The sequence below is a fragment of the Amphiprion ocellaris genome, chromosome 23 (genome assembly GCF_022539595.1).
Source record: "Amphiprion ocellaris isolate individual 3 ecotype Okinawa chromosome 23, ASM2253959v1, whole genome shotgun sequence".
Taxonomy (NCBI): domain Eukaryota; kingdom Metazoa; phylum Chordata; class Actinopteri; family Pomacentridae; genus Amphiprion; species Amphiprion ocellaris.
This window is the reverse complement of record NC_072788.1, coordinates 1,790,978-1,813,836: the sequence shown is the minus strand read 5'-3', so window position 1 is coordinate 1,813,836 and position 22,859 is coordinate 1,790,978. Positions and strand designations below refer to the sequence as shown.

At 37.4% G+C, this 22,859-nt stretch overlaps 2 protein-coding genes across 7 annotated transcripts in view; both read right to left on the bottom strand.

Annotated features, from left to right (window-relative positions):
- Positions 1-408: 408 nt before the first annotated feature.
- slc10a7 (solute carrier family 10 member 7) lies at positions 409-14,921 on the bottom strand. The gene is made up of 11 exons (XM_023292749.3): positions 14,782-14,921; positions 11,745-11,827; positions 11,543-11,679; positions 9,978-10,053; positions 9,772-9,846; positions 9,108-9,191; positions 8,866-9,031; positions 7,966-8,017; positions 7,016-7,089; positions 6,740-6,885; positions 409-4,218 (listed from the first exon to the last, which is right to left on the bottom strand). The coding sequence occupies exons 1-11, from the start codon at positions 14,879-14,881 to the stop codon at positions 4,186-4,188; spliced, it is 1,026 nt and encodes a 341-aa protein (XP_023148517.1). The 5' UTR covers positions 14,882-14,921; the 3' UTR covers positions 409-4,185.
- Positions 14,852-22,859, bottom strand: part of ttc29 (tetratricopeptide repeat domain 29) — a 19,409-nt gene continuing 11,401 nt past the window's right edge. For 4 of the 6 annotated variants that reach the window (XM_055007505.1, XM_035958540.2, XM_035958536.2 and 1 more), the window contains 10 exons: positions 21,786-21,866; positions 20,796-20,855; positions 20,552-20,709; positions 20,062-20,232; positions 19,782-19,991; positions 19,063-19,148; positions 18,703-18,794; positions 18,461-18,584; positions 16,554-16,643; positions 16,080-16,396 (listed from right to left, as the gene is read on the bottom strand). In XM_055007505.1, the coding sequence (XP_054863480.1) occupies positions 16,277-16,396; positions 16,554-16,643; positions 18,461-18,584; positions 18,703-18,794; positions 19,063-19,148; positions 19,782-19,991; positions 20,062-20,232; positions 20,552-20,709; positions 20,796-20,855; positions 21,786-21,865 (1,191 nt within the window). In that variant the 5' untranslated portion in view covers position 21,866 and the 3' untranslated portion in view covers positions 16,080-16,276. Of the gene's footprint in view, positions 15,011-16,079; positions 16,397-16,553; positions 16,644-18,460; positions 18,585-18,702; positions 18,795-19,062; positions 19,149-19,781; positions 19,992-20,061; positions 20,233-20,551; positions 20,710-20,795; positions 20,856-21,785; positions 21,867-22,859 lie in introns of those variants that run through there. The other 2 variants (XM_055007508.1, XM_055007507.1) reach the window with 2 other exon arrangements.

Genomic DNA, 22,859 nt, shown 5'->3' with positions numbered 1-22,859 from the left:
CAGTTTGAGGCCGTATAAAAAGCAGAGCTGCTTCTGTAGCCGACTCTGGTTTGGTTTCTGTGTTAAACGCAGCACAAAGCCTCGGTGAGCTGGCAGGACGTTCACAGTCTCACGTTTTCATTCCTGCTTCCAAATGATGTGACAGAAAAGCCATCTGTCCAGAAGAGTCTGGTCAGAGGAGCTAATGATCTGCCAGAGCGAAACCTTTGGTCAGAGAACAAACACAGGATTTATTCCAGAATTTATCTGCAAATCTGTGTATCTGTAAAGGAGGACGAAGCGCTCATAAAGTGAATAAAAACAGTGCAGGTTATCACATTATTGCTAACTGATAAAAACCCCTGCTGTTACCGTACCTGTCCAGAAGGTGGCAGTGTGCTGCAGAAAAAAGAAAAAGAATTTTCGGTGTTCATTTCCTCGTATTTTTTAATCAGCAAGCACAAGAACAGACCCACACATCGACACGCTGCCTTTGTTCCCAACAGAAAGTTCAGGTAAAACAATCACACTGTAAACAGGTCAAGACTGTAAACTCGACCGTTACCTGGACGACCAATATAAAGACATATAAGCTGTAAAGGCTCCAAAACATTCCACAGTAACAGACTCAGGAAGTCAGAAAGGTGAACAATCTGATGAGGTTTGTTTCTGTGAAGCTCGGAGATAAACCTTCACTCATCGATCAGACACGGTGACAAAGTTCAGTTACAAGTTGTTGAAGAATAATGTTCGTAAAGCTGAATATTTGCACCTGGCAGGACGAGCAAGTTAAGAAGTATCATGGTAATGGCAAGTCTGGGTAACAGTAAAGTAAGTAAAACACTAAATGTTGATTCAGTGCCTCCAAAAGTGTGTTAACAGTCAAGTTAAACTGATGTTTCTGCAACTTTACATGTTTGAATTTGAGATCAAGATGCCGCTTTTAGTTTGTTTTTTAATGCTACTTTTATGAAAACAGTGTGTAAATATTTGTTTTATTGATATATATAAAATTTAATTAGTGCATATATCCAATAAGCTGTTGAGCATAGTGGAGTATTTAGCAGCTAAAGAGCCAATATTTCCCTCAGGAGGGAAAGACATCCATGTCTTTAAACCGGACTTTGGTTGGCAGAACAAAGAAACTTCCTAACTTACTGAGAACAGAGTATCGTCTACATAGAGATATACATTTGGTTCTGATGATGATGCATTCACTGTCCTGCTTCTGAATACGGTAATCTGGTTCCAGCTGGTTCCCACAGATCAGATTTTTCTAGTAAGATCAGAACATCGTCTTTAAACTGGACTTTGGTTTGTGGAACATGTTAGCTATGTATAATAGAGTATCATCTGCATATAGACGTACATTTAGAACCTGATGTCACTGAAGACTTGAGTTTTCTGCAGTCCTTATTGGTCCAAGTTAAAAATGCCCTTATGGACCACAGACTTGGTTAGAATGCAAACAGTGAATGATGTTGGAAGGAGGTGGAGACCAAAATATGAGCTAAAAGAGTGAATATTGGACTTGAGTGTTAAAACAATGCACTGTCTGCTAAGCAGTTCACCACAGCAACTTAGTCACAACGTGTTTCCACTGCGGCTGAAATCAATTTTAAAAAAGTGCAATTATCAAACTCCAGAGTTTAAAATGTCCTCAGAGAGTGAGTCAGACTTCTGAATAACTTTAACAAAACAAGACATTTATCATGTTGGACTTTGGGAAACACTGATTCACTTGTTGACATTAACTCTGGATATTTATAAAGATAATTGGGAAATTGTAGATTGATATATCAAGCACTTTTAGAGACGATTGTTTAAAAAAAAGAAATATCTATCAGCTGATTTTTAACAGGTTTTTTTCACACATTGAAATTGAGGCTGTTTGAACAACATCTGAGGAACTTTTAAAGATAAAAACATGAAATTTTCTTTGTTATTTCTTATCGTAACATTGAGTTAGAATCTGTAATATTGGACAAATAGATCAAATAGTCTCGGAATATTAAAAAAATGAAGTCATCTTGATAACACAGAAGTCAACTCATGATATTTTTTGAACCACATGTAACTGCATAATATAAAACTAAACATATAGAATACTTGTAATGTGAAATACTTGAGGTATTTTGTTGAACTTTTATAACTGATTGAGGAAGTTTAACAAGCTGTGCCACAAAAACTAAAATATTAGTAGATATTTAAAATAGTTCTACAAATATATCTAAGAAAATACTGTTGTTTGTTTTTAAATGGGCATGTTTTTTCACAGACACCATTTTAAATAGTACTTCTACTCTCAGATGTACGTTGCTTGGGATAAAAGCTAAATGAAATAGTAGAATTGTAAATATCCAGAGTTAATGATGAAAAGAAAGTTTGAAGCAAATGAAAAATGGTCATGTTGTTTGTTGAGTTGTCATAAACCGTCTGTCTGAGTTAGTTTGGAGTCGACACCAGTAAACGCTCAGTAAACGTTAAATAAATCAGACCTAACAGCCTCCATCAGGTTGGACCAGTCCAAAGCTGTAAACACACGAGGGTGTTACAGGTAATCTGTTCCTCCTGACACATAAAGTAATGGATTAATGCTGGAGGGCAACCAAAGTACGTTGAGAGCAGGTCAACAAACTAATTAACCCGCCTGAGTAACCAGGTGGTTCACAGGTTGGACTTCATCTTAACTAATTCAGCCAGCAGCGCTACAACTAGCAGTGGTTGTTCAGGAATCTGTCCGAACTAAGGTCATCTCCTGCTACAACTGAAACACAATCAGCTGAGTCGACTACCAGAGTCCTCTAACTGTCAATGAAGGCGCCCAGAATCAGAAACACCAGAGAATATAAGGCTGGTAGTGAAAGAAGAAACAACATACAGAGTTGCTGCCTGGGTGCCCCTGAGCAAAGTCCTGCCCTTATTAATGTCAGTTTGGTCCGTAGAGGAAACACTGTGCTTCTGGTCGGGATAATAACAGTCCAATGCAGCTCCACATCTGATGGGTTCTAGTGAGGATGCATTCATTTTCAGGCTTCTGAATACGGTAATCTGGTTGCACAACTTCAAAAGGGTTCCAGCAGATCAAATTGTTTCTGTGAAATCCAGTCAGATCATGTTTACAGAACGTCCACATCTTGAAACCGGACTTTGGTTGGTGAAACAAAGAAACTTCATAACTTACTGAGAACAGAGTATCGTCTACATAGAGTTGTACATTTGGTTCTGATGATGATGCATTCACTGTCCTGCCTCTCAATACGGTAATCTGGTTCCAGCTGGTTCCCATAGATCAGATTTTTTCTGTAAAATCAGAACATCCATGTCTTTAAACCAGATTTTGATTGGCGGAACAAAGAGATTTCACAACTTACTGAGGACAGAGTATCGTCTACATAGAGATGCACATTTGGTTCTGATGATGATGCATTCACTGTCCCGTGTCTGAATACGGTAATCTGGTTCCAGCTGGTTCTAACAGATCAGTTTTTTCTGTAAACTCTGAACATCTTTAACCTGGACTTTGGTTTGTGGAACATGTTAGCTATGTATAATAGAGTATTGTCTGCATATTAACGTACATTTAGAGCCTGATTTCACTGAAGATTTGCTTTTTCTGCACTCCTTCTTGGTCCAAGTTAAAAAAAAAAAAGTCCTTCTGGACCAGAGACTTGGTTAGATCAGACTTCCTACCTCCACCTTCATGCTGTTGACATGTCGGACAGAGCATCAGTTCACCGTCTCCTCACCACAGGACTCTTTCTACAGACACATGAGTTATTTCAGGAGGTCACAAACCCAAACAGCTCTTATTATACTGTATATTAATGTCAGACAATACAGCGAGTAACACACGATAAGGTAACAAACATCATTTTCTGGCAGTAACAGTGAGCTGAGAGTAGAAAAATAAGACGATGGTCCCAGAACTCCCAGTAACAGATTCTCAAACCCAAACAGAAAAACACAGCCATCCTCATTTTGTAGGAATTCGTGGATTATTCCATATAAAAATAAAATATGTGCTTCTTTCAAATATAAAATGTGGATATACGAGTTTTTCTTTAGCGCAGAAATATGGAGGCGAGCTTCGTCCCCTCCACTGCGCTGAGGTCTGTGTTGATTGGTTGTAATAAGGCACTAACGTATCCCTCCGCCACAGTCCGAAAGGTTTCACAGCAACGTCAAAGCTTCGATTCTTCAATGTCAGACGGGCTGAAGAGCTGACAGCTTCACCGCCTGGACAAACAACAGAAACACACAGAGTCAGAGAGGGCAAAAACCATGATTCTACGATTAAATGTGGGATTTTTTAAATGAAGTCTGGCGATTAAATCCCCCGTCACCATCAGGAAAACAACTGGACATTTAAACATGGAATTCTGGGATTATTTCGCTTTGAGGATCTAAACAGAAACTCTTCCAGTTGCAGCATTTCACCATCTGAACCCTAAAACCAGCCGCTGTGCTTAACCCTCATGTTGTCCTGTGGGTCAAAATGACCCATTTTAAAGTTTGAAAATGTGGAAAAAATATAGATTTTCACAGTGAAACTTCTGATGTCCAAATTTTCAACATTTTTGGGAAATTTTTGAACATTTTTTGGTGGAAAAAAAACAAATGTTAAAAATGTTTCTTAAGAACATTCACACAAAAAAAATTTCGCTGGATTTTGGTTGATTTTTATGTGAATGTTCTTAAAGAAAATATCAGAAGTTTTACTAATATATATGGAATGACTAGATATTTTTAGGATTTTTTGGAAGATTTTTAGTCATTTTTTGAAAATATTTACAAAAATTTTCTTGCCACATTTGAGGGATTTTTTAAGCTAAAACTTTTAAGGAAAACTTTTCAGGAATTATTGGAATTTTCTTCCTGAAGGTTTTGCAAATTTTCAGAAATTTGGGGAATCTTTTTGCTGAATTTTGGGATTTTTTTCAGACCAGGAAGCAATATTTTTTGGTGGCCGTAAATAAGGACAACAGGAGGGTTAAAAGGCATCCTAAAAATAAAGGAAATTAATCTACAAAATTAATAGAATAGAAATAGAACAGAAAGCCTTGATTGTCATAACACAACGTTCAACAAGATTTAAACAGCCACTCCCTGAGGACCAACAATATACACTATAAAAGATTATGAAACTCTGTAAAACTCTATAAACATTATGAAAACACAACTGTAGTAGCAGCAGTAATATATGTATATAATATGAGTGGCAGTTGAATATTGCACAACTTGAGTCTATTAGATGTGAAATGTTGGTTCTATTCGTAAAATTAACCAAATCTGAGCTTAAATTCTAGATATTTCATCAATATCACTGCATTCTACTTGCTTTATTTAAAAAATTGTCAAAAAATAAGTCATTTGTTCGAACAAGATTCTGTAAAAATTAAAAAATTCTGCACTCCTCAGGACATTGGTGAAGCCAGGACTGAGTCAGCTGTGATCAGCAGTCAGGTGGTAAAAATTCCGAGTTTTCAGAGGAAACAGGGATAAAAAAAGTGAAAACACTGTGAGGAAAAACAAGCAGAAATCACCCAGAAACTGTCTCAGGGTTCAGAGGGTTAATTGCTCTTTAGTAACGAAGTGAAGCTGCTTTTTAAAACCTTTAATGAGATAAAAATGAGAATCCCACCACCAATAATTCAGCACCCTGCCAGCAGGAGGCGCTGCTGCACTCAGAACTCATTAAAACAAAGCAGATTCAGACTGGTTCATCTGCAAGCTGTGTTCAGTAGAAAATAAATCAGTTAAATCAACTGAAACAAATGTGAAATAATTTCATAAAGTCTGTGAACTGGTAATTACAATAAAATGTTAAATTATTCTTATTCCTACACTAACCGGTTAATTAATTCGTTTGATTTAAGTAAAACTGGACATGAAACAAATATGGAAACTATAAAAAAATTAATATGATCTAGATAAAATGTTTATATTAGTTAAGACATCAAAGAGTCAGAAATATGTCATAACATGTCATAATCTGAAAATAAAAATAACACTCTGGAGATAAAAAAGTCTAATTTTAATTTACTAAATCGAAATTATAAAATTAAGTCAAAAACCAGAGATAAAAATATTTTCAGGAAAAGTTGCATTTTTGTGGTACTAGCCAAGATTAAACAAAATTATGAGGAAAAAAAATATTGACTCAAATCTAAATTGTGAGATTAAAAGTAAAAATTTCAGGATAAAACTAATCTTTTGGATAGAAGAAAGTCATGAATATGTAGTTAAACATCAAACATGTTTGGTCAAATTTAACTTGAACACATTTGGTATAAAATAAGAAAATGATTTAATAACTTGTCAAGAAGCGATTTAATAAATTTATGAATTATTTCACGTTATTTATGTCTGTTTTCAATCACTTTATACTGAACACTTTGAATTATTTAGATAAAATCAGGACCAGAGGGCAGACTCTGACTCACTGTCAACTGATCTGACTGAAAAAAACCAATTAATTAATTCATTAATTAATGAAGATTAATTAATTTAAAGATAATGAATCCAGAGTTCAGCGGGTTTCTACTCACTCAGAAGAACAGGATTCACCTCAACAACAGAACAGACTGTAGGAGAAACCAGGACTGTTAGTTAGCGGGTTAGAGACAGCAGGGGGTAGAGATTGTGTAGATGATGTTTAGTTGTTGTGTAGATGTTTTCTAGATGTTGTGTAGAAGTTGCGTAGAGGTTGTGTACCAGGTTATCCAGATGTTGTGTAGATACTGTAGATGTTGTGTACCTTGTGTCTGCTGGTCATCCATCCTCTGATACTCGGCACCAGGATGGATCCCAGCAGGATCTGAGCTGGATGGTAGATGAGCAGAGGAACGGAGATCAGAGACAGATGCTCGTAGCCTTCAAACACAATCTTCAGCATCGGGATTCCTGAAGAAACACACACACAGAGACACATTTCAGCATTATCAGTGATGGAGATTAACCAGACTATGATTTTACTCCCACAAAATAAAGTATTTCTGTGTGTACTATCCGTGTTTTTGTGAGGTTTTCGTACCCAGAGTGAGCGACTTGTGTGTTGAACAGAACATGATGGCAACGGTATCGGCCGGACTGAACCCAGAACCCGACCTGCAGAACCAAACAATCAGTGATTAATGAGCTTTAATGTCTACACACACATTTAGGTTTTCTGTTTCTGCTGCTTTAGAACATCATCAGCTGTTCCTCTTTAGAAGAAACAACAGGTTTTAAGTAGCTTTTGGTCACTTTAAGTCTTCATTTTTGAGTCTTTTATATTCATTTTTGACTTGTTTTAGCATTTTATGTACACTACCATTCAAAAGTTTGGGTTCATCCAGATAATTCCATGTTTTCATGAAAACTCACACTTTTATCCATGTGCTAACACAACTGCACAAGGGTTTTCTAATCATCAATGAGCCTTTCAACACCATTAGCTAACACAATGTAGCATTAGAACACAGGAGTGATGGTTGCTGGAAATGTTCCTCTGTACCTCTATGGAGATATTCCATTAAAAATCAGCTGTTTCCACCTAGAATAGTCATTTACCACAATAACAATGTCTAATCTGGATTTATCATTCATTTAATGTTATCTTCATTAAAAAAAATGTTTTTCTTTCAAAAATAAGAACATTTCTAAGTGAAATACACTAACGTTCAGACTTTTGAATGGTAGTGTATTTTTTAAGTTATATTTGCAAACTGATTTTGATTTAAATCTGTATCCTGTCTGGCTGTTTGCTCATATTTTTGTCTGATGCAGCACTTTGTTTGGTTTAAACCTGAAAAGGAAACAAACTGGATTCAATTCTCTCGTTTCAGTTGGTTAATCATTGAAGTATTTGGCAGCTTTCACTCAACACAAAACGGCAAACTAGACGGTTGAATAACACATTCGACTGATTTCTCATCTCAGCTGGATTTAAACACAGACAGAAGTGTGTAAAATGTCTAAAATGAAGATAAGGAGGAGACTCACCTGGTAGAAAAGGCAAAGGTGAGCAGCATGAAGCTGATCTGAATGGAGAAAACTGCAGAGAGAAACGAGAAACGATCAAATAAAATCCTCATAATCAAACTTCACCCACAGCAGAAATTTTTAGTGTCATTTGGGGAAACATTCAAAGTCCTTGTAGGTTCCTGGGTAGTTCCTAGATGGTTCCTGGTAAATTTCTAGGTAGTTCCTAGATGGTTCTTCATAGGTTCCTGGGTAGTTCCTAGATGGTTCTTCATAGATTCCTGGCTAGTTCCTTGATGGTTCTTCGTAGGTTCCTGGGTAGCTCCTAGATGGTTCCTGGTAGATTTCTAGGTAGTTCCCAGATGGTTCTTCATAGGTTCCTGGGTAGTTCCTAGATGGTTCTTCATAGATTCCTGGCTAGTTCCTTGATGGTTCTTCATAGGTTTCTGAGTAGTTCCTAGATGGTTCCTTGAAGATTCTTTCAAAGTTTTTGAACTTTTCCGGACTGACTGACCTTCAGTTCTTAAAGTAATAATGGACTGTCCGTTCTCTTAGCTGATTGGTTCTTACCATAATATGGATTCTAACAGTTGTCAAATAGGGCTGTCAACTGTGGACCAACCTGACTTCTGAACAACACAACTGATGGTCCCAACCCCATGAAGAAGGTAGAAATTCCACAAATGAACCTTGACAAGGAACACCTGAGAAGTGAAACCATTTCAGGAGACAAAGCAGGAATCAAAGCAAAGAATCTAAAATATAAAACATGTTGGTGTTTGTTTGCTACATAATTCCAGATGTGTTCATTCATATTTGTGTTGTCTTCAGTTTGTATCTACAGTGTAGAAAGAACAGTGAAAACTTTTGCCTTGCAGTGCATCTACTCTATTCTTTCACTTTAAACTGAGTCTCACTGACTGATGAGGATGACCAGCAGCAGGCTGGTGGGGTCCAGCTCGATGTTGGGGTTGCTGAAGGTGTCGCAGAAGGTCGTGTAGATGATCATGAGCAGGACGCAGCTGCTGACGGCGCCGAACGGAGGCTTCCGTCGCTCCAGGAGCTCCCTGAGGAACCCACGGCACACCTGGAACCAGAACCACAGCAGGTGACCCGATGGCCATCAGGAGAGCAGAACGGACCGAGAGGGACGAAGGACTCACCTGACCCAGAACCAGAGGAACCACCACGGTCATGAAGAGCTGGGAGAAGATGGAGGAGAACGGAACCGAGGAGGACGAACCCAGCTGCAGGAGGAGACAAAATCAAAATCTGAATTATAACCAAACCTGCAGCATTTATCCATCAGATACTGCAAAAACAGAGAATAATCGTTGGATTTTCACCTTTCTGATGGTCCTTAAACTCATCATATGTGACATAAACCTTTGAAAGATTCTCCAAATAACTGTCTGCAGTAGATCCTGTAAAAACCAGAACCTTCTTCCCTCCTGATTCTGAATGACTGTAATATTTTTTTAATCTCCATAATATTTTAAATAATATTTATTATACAAGGAACATGTGTCCAACACGTTAGCATGACCTGTTGATGACATTTTGTCGTTTTGTGTCTTGTTTTTGTCGTTTTGTGTCTCGTTTTTGTCATTTTGTGTCTCGTTTTTGTCATTGTGTCTTTTTTTAAATTTTTTTTTTATTACAGTTTCTGGATGATAAATGTTGATGTTTTGATGAATTTCTACAGAAATGTGATTTTAAATCCACTGGTGTGTTTTTGGGGTTCAGGATGTGAATGAACATTTAGTGAAACACCAGATCAGACTCAGAACTTGTGGCTAAACTCGTACACGTTAAAGACAGACTTACGAACAGCAGCAGCAGCACTGGAGTCACTACGATCCCCAGGAAGCTGCCGAACGCCGAGTTGAAGATGGCCGCAGCCTGAAAATACACCCACACATACATACAGTCGGTCACCATGGTAACAACAACAACACTGTGCCGGTTGCTGTAGTCAAACACTGGAGGACAATTCATGGTGTGTGTTTTCGTGTTTGTTTTTTGTTTTTTACCTCGTTGCCTCCGACAGCCTTGGTGAGAATCACAGCAGAGGAAACCGGAGGAGGCATACAGCTCACCGTCTGTAACCTAGGCAACCAGGACAACAGGAGGAAGAGGAGGATGAAGAGGTGAGGGGAATCAGCTGGTTCTTCATCGACAGTAACTTTATTTCATGCAGCAAAATTTTACTTCATACTAGGAATGTTTTCAGAGTTTCAGGTCCTTAAAGTTCATAGAGGTGGGTCCAGATGAAGTGATGAGGCTCAGAAATGATGGAAAAAGTCCATTAAAAATTGACTTTTTCCATCATTTCTGAGCCTCATCACTTCATCCGTCAAGCAGATAGACACATGACATTTAAGAGGAAAAACACATCTGAGTTCTGGTAGAAACTGACACCGGATCAGTTTTACATCCACTCCATCGGTCACAAACAAGAGAAACACAGGAGGAAACTTTTAAAAGTGCATTTGAAACCTATCAGATGATCCTGGTATCTTCTGTGTGTAAAAATGCTCCTTCATTGTCTAGAACTTGTTCTGACCAACTACCAGAAAACAGAAACACATCCAGGGAACCAGTGATGGTTTCTATGACTCAGTTTTACTGTTCAAACTGTGATACATCTCATAATACTGATGTTTAAAGTTGATTATAGAGAAAATGGACAAAAACCAGCTTGATTCTTTAGATTGTGACACCTGGAGTGGATGTAAAACTGATCTGGATACAGTTTTTATCAGAACTCGGATGTGTTTTTTCATCCCTGCAGGTGCAGAACTCTGCATTTGTTCAGGACTAATTTGCATTTCAAACAGAAATCAACAAACAAAGCAGGAAAAATCACAATAGGGGCAAAACTGGACACAATTTATGACAAATTTGTCCAAAATTACTCAAAATTTGTTGAACATGACAAAAACATCTCAAAAAATGACTCCAAATTTGTCCAAAATGATTCCATTCTTGTCCAATATAACAAAAAGCATCTCTAAAATGACAAAAAGTGTCCAAAATGACTACACGTGTACAAAATGATCAAAAAGTTCTATAAAATGACTCACTAAGAGGAGTCTTAAAGAAAATGTACATATTGGAAAATCATTCTAAGTTTTTCCTCAACCAAATTTGTCCAAAATGACTCAAGATTTGTCCAAAATGACCCAATCTCTGTCCAAGCTGACCAAACTTTTGTCCAAATTTATCCAAAATTACTCAAAATGTGTCTAACATGTCAAAAACACCAAAAAAATAAATAAATCATTCCGTTCTTGTCCAAAATGACAAAAAAAACTGTGAAATGACTAAAAAAAAATGTTCAAAATTACTAAAAATGGGGCACAATTTATGACACAGATGACCTGAAACTAATAAATTTAAATATTTTCATTATGAGTGAAACTGCAAAATATTCCATTAATTTATGAACAACATTTCGTAAACTTGTTGTTTCCATAATTTCAAAGTTGTTATAAAAGCGTAGTGTTGTCTGCAGAAACCTGAATGTGGTCTCTGCGTTTGTACAGAACGCTGCCTTCAGGGACCAGAATAAAGAACGGCATTCACACACTCCTACCCTCTGAGCAGCCACTGGTCGATGGCGGTGAGTTCAAGGACTCTGAGCAGCATCCAGACGGCCAGCGGGAAGAAGACGAGTGTGAAGGACTGAACAAAGAGGTGGAGGCGGACATGAAGCAGAGCGCTGGTCAGCTCCTAGAGACAAAAACAGTCAGTCTGGTTTCCTGCAGCACCTGAACGCAGCGCAGCCTGTTTCTTACCTCCGTCTTCAGCGACAGGCCGCTGTTGAAGAAGATCAGAGAGACGGCCACGTAGGCCACGGTGATCTCCGGCCTCAATGGACCTGACAGACAGAGGAGAGCATTATTTACACCTGCAACCATGGCAACAGACTGATGCGACCTCTATGAACACCAACATCTAGACCTCTATGAACACCAACATCTAGACCTCTATGAACATCTAGACCTCTATGAACACCAACATCTAGACCTCTATGAACATCTAGACCTCTATGAACACCAACATCTAGACCTCTATGAACATCTAGACCTCTATGAACACCAACATCTAGACCTCTATGAACATCTAGACCTCTATGAACACCAACATCTAGACCTCTATGAACACCAACATCTAGACCTCTATGAACATCTAGACCTCTATGAACACCAACATCTAGACCTCTATGAACACCAACATCTAGACCTCTATGAACACCAACATCTAGACCTCTATGAACACCAACATCTAGACCTCTATGAACACCAACATCTAGACCTCTATGAACACCAACATTTAGACCTCTATGAACACCAACATTTAGACCTCTATGAACACCAACATTTAGACCTCTATGAACACCAACATTTAGACCTCTATGAACACCAACATTTAGACCTCTATGAACACCAACATCTAGACTATGAACACTGCGAATGACACTTTGACCAATTTTGAGCTGATGTGGAGCAATTTTTGAACAATTTTAGGTCATTCTAGGACAAATTCTGGACATTTTTGAATCATTTTGAGCCTATTGTTGGTTTAATTTTGAACGTTTTTGAATCATTTTTGCAGAATTTTAAGGCACATTTCAAGTCATTAAGGACAATTACGAGACAAAAGAAACACATTTTGGAGCGTGATGTTTCTTGTTAACATATTTCTATCTGAAAATGAAGAAATGAATAGCTGAAAAACCCAAAGTGGGGGCTTCCTGGAATTAAACTAAGAAATTGAGATAAAACGCATAAAAAATGTGTAAACAAAACAATAAATTTGAAACCAAGATGAACCGAACAAGCCAGATGACGATGAAAATAGAATTACAGTCGTTATAACTACATATAATAAAGGAACAGAGTCTAAAATCAAAGACTAAAACCACCAGACAGGAACTTCTGCTGCTGAAGCAGGATTTCCCAGCAGCAGCTGAAGGCAGCGCGCCAACAGTAGCTCAGCAGTTTATCTGATCAGGTGATAAGACGTGAAGCCTGGAGGATTAAACAGCAGCTTATCAGATAAACCAGCAGCAATCAATACCTTAACAGTGATAAACTGGTTTTATCTCTGAACTCTCCAACAGGTGGCGCTGCCTCAGGCACAAAACACACCTTGATTATAGAAATGGACTCATTTAATACATTAATATTCTAAAAATATTATATAGGATAGAAATTACGCATTAATTTGAAGGTCTTAAAATATTAATAATTCCTAAAATCCTCCCAACTAATGAAAATATGGAAATTAATTATGATGATTAATAATAATAATAATAATAATAATAATAATAATAATAATAATAATAATAATAATAATAATAATAATAATTATTATTATTATTATTATTATTATTATTATTATTATTATTAGTAGTAGTAGTAGTAGTAGTAGTAGTAGTAGTAGTAGTAGTAGTATTATTATACAATTTAAATATTAAGGTGAAGACCCTAAAACATTATATACTATAATACACTAACTATTTGACTAATTTAAACTACTAATTAGGAAATAACATGATAAAATAAAATATTTCTTTGTATTTTCTGATTGTTCTTTTCTGGTTTTGTGTAATATTTTGTCTCTTCTCTGCTTTGTTTCGTGTCGTTTGCCTCACTTTTTGTCATTTTATTTGCCCACTTTTGTCATTTTATCTCATTTTTGTTATATTTTGACTTGTTTTTGTTGTTTTGTGTCTTTTTTGTTCACATTTTTGTTGTTTGTCGATTTTTTGTCTCTTTTTTATTTTGTTTCTTGTCGATTGCCTCATATTTTTGTCATTTTGTTTCTCGCTTTGGTTGTTTTGTCTATTTTTGTAATATTTTGTCTTGTTTTTGTCTTTTTTTATCTGACTTTTGTCATTTGTGTCATGTTTTTGTCGTTTTGTGTTTCCTTTTTGTCATTTTGTGTTTTGCTTTATACATTTTGAGTAGATTTTTGTTCTTGTTTTTTTTGTCTCGCTTGTGTTGTCTATATTTTTGCCTTTTTGTTTCGTTTTTGTCATTTTTTTGGCTTGTTTTTATCACTTTGCAACTTTCTGTCTCATTATTTATCTCTTTCTTGTTTTGTTTCATGTCGTTTGTCTAATTTTTTGTCATTTTGTTTCTCGCTTTTGTTGTTTTGTGTCTCATTTTTGTAATATTTTGTCTTTTGACCGGGAGCGCGGAGCGGTTTGTGTTGACATGACTGCTGAATGCAACGTGTCACTACAGTGTGAGCAGGTATGGAGGACACACACACACACACACACACACACACACACACACACACACACACACACACACACACACACACACACACACACACACACACACACACACACACACACACACACACACACACACACACCCTGGATCCAGTGTGCAGTCAATCCCAGCGGCCCCAGTCTGAACGAGCTGTGTGTGAACGAACTAAACTCCGTTCAAAAAAACTCAAATTTAACATCAACTCTCCCTTCAGACAAACACGTTCATTCATCAGACCAACAACTCATACTGCAGCATCACTAACAGCACTCACTTTACCTCGGCATACATTACATCCATGAAATGACACGTATTGAAGCAGAAATTTAACATTTTTGTTTCACTTTTCGCTCTTTTCTAACACTCTCCGTGGGGAAAAACCCATAATTTAAGTGTAAAAGTTGGTAGTTTAAGTAAATTTAAAATGCTATTTAGTCAAAAATAACCACGGCGATGTTTAAAGTGACTCCTAAAGATTAGTTTAAAGTCTGAAGTGTTTTCCTAAAACATCAGGAGTAAAATAAAAACTCTTCTGAGTCTGGTTCACCTCCTCTGACTCCGACGCTCGGCTGCAGTTTGGCCGACAGGATGACCAGCACGATCCCGATGATGAACCACTCCTTCCGCAGCCTCGCCAGGAGGCCCATGTTTCAGCTGCCGGGGCTCTGGGGCTCCCCGCCGGCCTCCCGTCTCCACAGCCGGAGCCAACTTTCCACAAGTCCGCTCCCTCTTCCTCTCCGGAGCTTTTTCTGTCACTAAACACACAACAGCCAGAGCTACTGCCGGACACGTGTGTATGACGCAGCCGCAAAGACCAGAGGAGAGGCGAAGCACATTTTAACTGTAAGTACCGTAAAACACGTAAAATACAATAAAATAAGAGAACTGGAATTATCGTAAAACACGTAAAATATAACACAATAAGGGAGGCGCAGCACACTTTAACTCTAAGTACCGTAAAACACGTAAAGTACAATAAAGTAAGAGAACTGGAATTATCGTAAAACACGTAAAATATAACACAATAAGAGAGGTGCAGCACATTTTAACTGGAATTACTGTAAAACATAAAATACACTAAGAGAAGAGCAGCAGATATTAACTGGAATTACCGTAAAACACGTAAAAATTGCACAAATCATTAGTCTGTGATTTTTAAAGGAAATAAAGCTAAGTTAAAGACAATATTTTTTAACTTACCACAATAAACATAATGTAATTAAAAACATACATTTAAATAATTTACCATAATCAACCATGATAGCTGTATTTGTGTAAAACTTTTGAAAAAAACGTTGGCAACCAATTTAAATATTATAGAAATTTCACAATTATGCAAATTTTCCCAACAAAATTAAATCTTTCAGTGAAAAAGCTAAAATGCTGTTAATTATACAAACGTACTCTTTTAAATATTAAGATTTAGACCTTTTTTGTATTTGTACTCAGCAAAAAAAACTAATTGTCAATAAATACATACATTTGAATTGTTTTAAAAAATTTTCAGACACATTCAAGAACTCACCGCCATCGACATTCAAACAATTTTCCCGCCAATGACAGAAATAAAAACTAAAAATGGTATGATATATAATTAATAATAATCAAAACATAAAGAAAAGATTATTGGGTGAAAAAACCTAAATCTAAGCACATCAAACAATTATTCACGTAAATAAATGAAAACTCCCTAAAAAAATGCCACACCCCAAGCGAGTCAAGCCACGCCCTTAAAGAATCAAGTCACGCCCAGACACACTGAAAAGAAACTATGAGAACAAAAAAAGAGAGGAGAGGAACATGAAAACAAAAACCAACATACACACGAAACACAACAGACTTCACTTGTTTTTTAGCATAGAGTCAGAGCAGATTATGTTTAATGAACAGTTAATATGTCAGAAGATCTTGTGTGAAGGTAAACTCAGCTTAGAACAGATCCATTAAAAAGAACAAATCCAGGTTTACACGTCTGCTTTGACTAATTTGACTGAAATAATATCAAATAAATGTCAGTTAACTCTAGTTTTTTACAGTTTCAGTCAGGTTCTGTCTGCAGATTCACAGTTCAGGTTCTGGTGTTCTGATGTTGTAGCAGCGGTCTGAAGGTGGACGATGTGTTTTCTGATGAGGCAGTGAGCGCGAGCCATGCCCACCTTCCCCTGACAGAAACAATGCTTCACATCAGCAGGAAAAGCTTCTTCATGTTTCTTCTTCATCTCTTCCAGTTCATTGTCAGATTTAATGAACAAACATTCTACAGAAACAGCCACGTTTGTAACAGTGCCTAAGCTTCTAGGCGAAGTTTACCAGACGTACCTGAGCTTTCTGCCGCTGAGCTTCATCTCCAACGTTACAGTAAACTTCACAAGCCTGCAGAAAGTTCTCAGCAGCTCTCTGATACTCACACTGGAGAGAAACAAGCAGAGAAACATGCTGGGAAATTACCAAGCCAGTAAGTTAACCCTCATCTATCATTTAACTGTTTTATTTTACATTTTTGCATCGTCCCTTGGCTGTTTCAGTGCAAATGATAGATGGCAAAGGGGTGGATTTTTAAGGGAATCTGAAACTTTAACCTACCTCAGCTCATATAATGCATCAATAACGCACTTTGTACAGATAAAAGTTACACTCAGGACCTTAAAGACAACAAAAGTCTCATTGAAACACATCATAACTGCAGCTGTAATCCCTCCACCATTACGTCATGAAATCATTCCATGCCTTTCGTCCTTTATTCTGGAGTTTTGGCTTCAAAAATGTCATAACTCCACCAATGAATGTGGCGGTGTTATGTCACGATTGGCGTTGGTGTGTCTGTCTGTCTGTTAGCAACATTACTCAAAAACAGAAGAACGGATTTGGATGAAATTTTCAGGGAAGGTCAGAAATGACACAAGGACCAAGTGATTAGATTTTGGCAGTGATGCAGCTTTTAGTCTGGATCCACAGATTGGTTAAAGAAATGATTCAAGGAACAACTGATTAAATTGTGGGGGTGTTTCTGAGTCCCATCAATTCCCGCCACCCGCTACATATTTAGGTCACGTGATTCAGTATCCCTACATAACGTACACATGCAGAACACACACCTGAGCTCAGCGCAAGGTCATTTTTTATTAAAGATTTCATCTGTTGGAAATGATAAAAAGACTGAGCAGCCTTGGCGGAATACTGCGCTCTCTGACTGCTTTTCTGGTTTCATATTTGGCTGATGGAACAAATGTAGGCTTTGTATGTTTTTTTTTTTTCACTTTCTGTATTTAAATGGAATAAAAAGCTACGATTAATAATAATAATAATAATAATAATAATAATAATAATAATAATAATAATAATAATAATAATAATAATAATAAATTTTATTTATAAAGCGCTTTTCCAAAAACTCAAAGACGCTGGATTAACAAGTATAGATGTACAGATACAGAAATTATAACGTACTGCTGATCACAAATATGACTTATATCCCAGACTATGTTAATCAAAAAATGTTCTTATAATTATTTATTACACTACCAGTCAAAAGTTTGGACACACCTTCTTATTCAGTGCTTTTTATGTGTATTATTTTCTACTTTGTAGATTAATACTGAAGATGAACAGTTTTGTTTACTCCATAATTCCATATGTATTCTTTTATAGTTTTGATGACTTCAGTATTAATCTATAATGTAGAAAATAATGAAATAAAAACCATTGAACAAGAAGGTGTGTCCAAACTTTAGACTGGTAGTGTACATAGGAAATAATTAATAATTAATAACCTTTAAACTGGCAGTTGAAAGGTTAAAATCCTGAACTGAATGTTAGGAGGCGACTTTTAAAAAGTTACTCAGTGGGAGTAGAGAATAATATTAATTATATAATATGTTCATGGCAGTTTTTATGGCATGGACATTTTTATTTTTAAGATCCTGGGTGTAAGTTTTATCATAAATATCTGACATCATAAAATATGATAATTCCTCAGAATAAGTGCTGATGATAATTAGACTGTCATCATGCAAAAAATCCACTGAGCGCTTATTATAGCAAAAATATTACATTTTTGTGTTTTTTTTTCATTAAAAACAATAATATGTAAACACACTGCTGCATTTAAAGGGTTCGAATAACAGTTTTACTATTTTGCAGACGATGCCATATGTTGAGATGTTTTCCAGCTGTTAACTTCTAAAACTACCAGTCTAACTGTTATTAATCAGCGTATTGATCGGTACCCTGCTGTAGTAGACGTCTCCCAGTCTCAGGAAGCTCTCGGCCAGATTGTGCTGCAGTCCGTCGCTGCGAGAAATATCGACCAACTTCTCCAGACATCGGACGGTTTCATTGATGTTTCCTTCACTGTAAACAGAAACAGAACAAACAGTAAACATCTGCAGTGAGAATGACAGATTCATAAAGGTTGAAGCATCTGAAGATCCAAATATCCTGAAATAAAAAGTTCTAAATCAGTGTGTACCTCTGTAGAGACCTGGCCATGGCCTTGTAGACCTTCGTCAGCCCGTCTGAATCCTGCAGGGATCCATAAATCTGCATGCAAGAGCTGAAGAGCTGCACAAACATTATTTCATGACCAAACAGGAAATAATCACACCTCTTTTTTATTTCTAACCAGCTGAATGAAAACACCAAACCCGTCAGCTGTCTGTTGTCGGAGGTCTAAATAAAGATTTTCAGGTCTGAAAACACGTGAAAGTCTCTAAATCAGCCAAAATTTTCCACTGAATTTAGTGAAAAAACAACAAAGAAGTGAAGTCTGAGCAGAATCTGACATGCTGTAGCTTTATATTTCCAGAATTGACTCGTTGCTCCTGTCTACCTGTTTGGCAGCGTCGTGCTCTCCTGCGCTCTGATAGGTCAGCCCCAGTTTAAACGCTGCCTCTCCTTCTATCTGTTTGTCTTCAGCTGAAACACACAATAATAAATATTAGAATTTATTCCAAACATCTCGTCTTCTGTGGCTTCACATGATTCAGATTCTTTTACATTCTCTCGAACACTTACTAGAGATATTGTCCTTAACAAAAATGCATATGAGAATTTGCCCCACAAAGTGGAACCAGCCCCAGTTTTACCTACTTGGCTCATGGACTATTATCACAGTTAACTGTTTCTTTATCTATTGATGTACTCATGAAATCTCTTTCATAAATAAATGAAAACTAAACCTGACCTCAAGAAAAACTGCTGCAATGTTTTATTTTGACATTTATCATCACACTGTGCCATCGCTGATCAATACTTTTTAATTTCCTGCATCAGAAACGTGACACCGCATGCAGGTAAACGCCTTTTTAGTTCAAACCTCAGCAGGAGACCACAGAGCTGTGAAACAGTAAACTCTGAGTCAGTGTTTCTTTATGAGCTGAGAAAAGGCAAATAAACATATAAAACCTACTGCTGAGAGACGACTGACTTTATGAAAGTTTTCATGTTGGACTTTAAAGATTTTATGATTGAATGTTTCCTGTTTTTACTCTACACGTTCTCCATGTTTGTGTTTGTGTGTGTTCCTGCAGCAGTATCCGTTCCTCCTACTCTGGGTGGCGATCCTGTATCCTTCATGCAGCAGCTTCAGAGCCTCTCTGTGATCTCCAGCAGCCAGAGGAGCGTCGGCCAGTCGGCTGTAGATCCTCCACAGAACCCGAAGGGTCCGAAGCTTCAGGGACCGACCGTCCGAGTCCAACCAGCCGTCCTCCACCTGCTGGAGGCTCAGCTCCGCCTGCTGCCTCGCCTGCTCCACCTCACCTGCAGCAGGAGAACAGATGTTTTACCTTTATGTTCATGTTTTAGATTCACCAGCGTCTCTGAGACTCACCTTCCTCCAGGTGGAACTCAGCCAGGCAGACCTGAGCCTCCACAGCCGGTCTGAAGCCTCGTTCTCCATCTGAACAGCGCCGGTAGAAGTACAGACTCAGCCAGACGTCCTCAGGAGACGAGAAGAACCGACCCAGCAGCAGGAGCTGCTCATAGGCTGAAGACCACAGACCTGCACACACACAGTCAGAGAACCAGGACCAGAACCAGAACCAGGATCAGAATCTGAAACAGAACCAGAACCATGTGTTTCTCCTCCTAAATGTCATGGTTCTATCTGCTGGACTGATGAAGTTCTGAGGCTCAGAGATGATGGAAAAAGTCCATTAAAAAGTGACAAATCTGGACCCACCTCTATGGACTTCAAGGACCTGGAACTCTGGAAATATTCCCAGTATGAAGGTGGAACTCTGATCATTAATAAAGTTACTGGAGATGGAGAACCAGATGGTTCTAAGGAGGTCAGTGGGGGAACTTTGTGTGTGAGGTACCGGTCCGTTCAGCCCGCTCCGCTCGGCTCAGATGCAGCTTCATGGTCTCCAGCTTGTCCAGTTGTTCCTCTAGTGGGGGCGTCTGAAGGCCCACAGCTGGATCAGCCTCCCTGCGACGCCGATCACAAGCCAGCAGATGGAAGAGCTCCGAAAACGACCTGAGAGGCAGAAAGAGACGATTTATTCCAGCTGCGGTTTTATCACCTTGCAGTGAAAAGTGAAGATAAATGAGAGCTTCAGCTACCTGTGGTCGCCGTCCTGCAGCAGCTGCACACAGATGTTCTGCTTTGGACTGTTTCTGAAGCTGCAGAGAAACAAAGGAGTGCTGAGTGTTTACACTGAAAACTGATTCACTAGACCTGTTCCTCATTAAATACACAGCAGCAAGGTGAAAAATCTAATCTTCAGACTTAGATTAAACATTTAAGTTTCAGAAAATAATAATAATGTTGCATTTACTATTGAATCTAAACTCAGATTTGTTGTGTTTGGCTTTAAGATATAAATATACAGTTAAAAAAAACCCTGAATATTACTGTTATAAAATCAATTACATGAACAAAAATCAAAAAGTATTGAAAATTTAAAAAAACTAAATGTTTGGCATCGTAAAAACACATGAATAATAATAATTTTAAAAATTAAGTACGTAACATTTTTAAAAAATCATTTGAAATACCAGGAGCAACTTAATTTTTATTTTTTTTAATCATTATTTTTATTTTTTTTTGCATTAAACTTTAAAAATGTGCCTCTGCTGCTAATCAACAGATAATCAAAATATTTAATTAATTTAATTAAAATTAAATAATTTTTAAATGTAATTATAAAACGTCTACATTGTAGATTAATACTGAAGAAATCAAAACTATAACAGAACACATATGAAACTATGTTGTAAACAAAAAAGTGCTAATATTCAGTATTAATCTACCATGATATCAGTAGGGGGCGCCCTCACCTTCTGTTTCTGACTCCTTCATTCCTGCTGCTCAGATGGATTTATGAACTGATTCTAACTCTGAGGTTCACTCAAACAAACATTTACTCCACATTTGGACCAACACAAATACAAGTAGTTCTGTAGTTTATTTTCCATTGCTTCGCACTGAATTTATTTATTTCCTGTCAAACTCAGTCGGTCTGGGTCCTGACTAGTTGCCCCACCTTTAACATTAATGTCAGGTAAAAACGTCCACCTGGTTACCACGGTTACCACGGACACTGAACTCACAGGCCTATTTCTTTCCTGGAGAGATGAGCTGAATTATCTGGTAAAGATTCAGTTTGGAGAAACTTCCTCTGCTGCTCCATCCTGTGGTAAACACATAAACGTAAACATAAGGTTTCTCTGTTTTCTGACTGCTTATTTACATAAAACACACAAGACTTAATAAAATGCTGACGTTGATACATAAACCAGGCAGCAGGTACCAGTAAACAGGTAGATCATCTTCATAAAGAGAATCTTTGAAGCTTTCAGTCTGTTACTTCTGTTTTCTGAGTCCTGCAGCTTGACTTTACCTGTATTCTACCTGTAATCTACCTGCTATGTACCTGTAATCTACTTGTAATTTACCTGTTATCTACCTGTATTCTACCTGTAATCTACCTGCTATGTACCTGTAATCTACTTGTAATTTACCTGTTATCTACCTGTAATCTACCTGTAATCTACCTGTACTGAGTGTTAATGTCGGGTAAAAATGACATCCGTGTTCGTGCTGCGTTCATCTTCACATTAACAGTCTGAAAATGACCAAAAAAGAAACAACGCACAAAGACACAGAAAACACCCACAAAGACACAACATGACCACAAAAACGCACAAAATGACAAAAAAATGACACAAAATGACAACAGAAAAACAAAATGACTCAGTGAGACAGCTATCATTAGATGCTAAATGACGAGAGACACAAAAGAACTACAAAAGAGTTGCAAAATGACCACAAAAACACTCAAAATTACCACAAACAGACTGAAAATGGCCACCAAGGGGTGCAAAATGACCACAAAAATGCACAAAATTACCACAAAAAGACCTAAAATGCCCACAAAACGGACTGAAAATGACCAAAAAAGAAACAAAATGAGCACCAAGACATAGAAAACCACAAAAGACACATGACCACAAAAAACGCACAAAATGACTACAGAAAAACACAAAATGAGTTAGTGAGACAGATAATTATCATACAAAGACACAAAATGATGAGACACACAAAATTACTACAAAACATTTCAAAATGACCACAAAAAGTCCTAACACAACACAACCAGTAAACACAACACATCCACCTTCATG

Excerpts from the sequence above, each read along its gene's own strand:
- slc10a7 (XM_023292749.3), bottom strand. The coding sequence starts at position 14,881 with ATGGGCCTCCTGGCGAGGCTGCGGAAGGAGTGGTTCATCATCGGGATC. Across the intron at positions 9,847-9,977 it reads AGGCTGTCGGAGGCAACGAG|GCTGCGGCCATCTTCAACTC; the intron begins GTAAAAAACAAA and ends GTGTATTTTCAG. Across the intron at positions 9,192-9,771 it reads CAGTGCTGCTGCTGCTGTTC|CTGGGTTCGTCCTCCTCGGT; the intron begins GTAAGTCTGTCT and ends CTCCTCCTGCAG.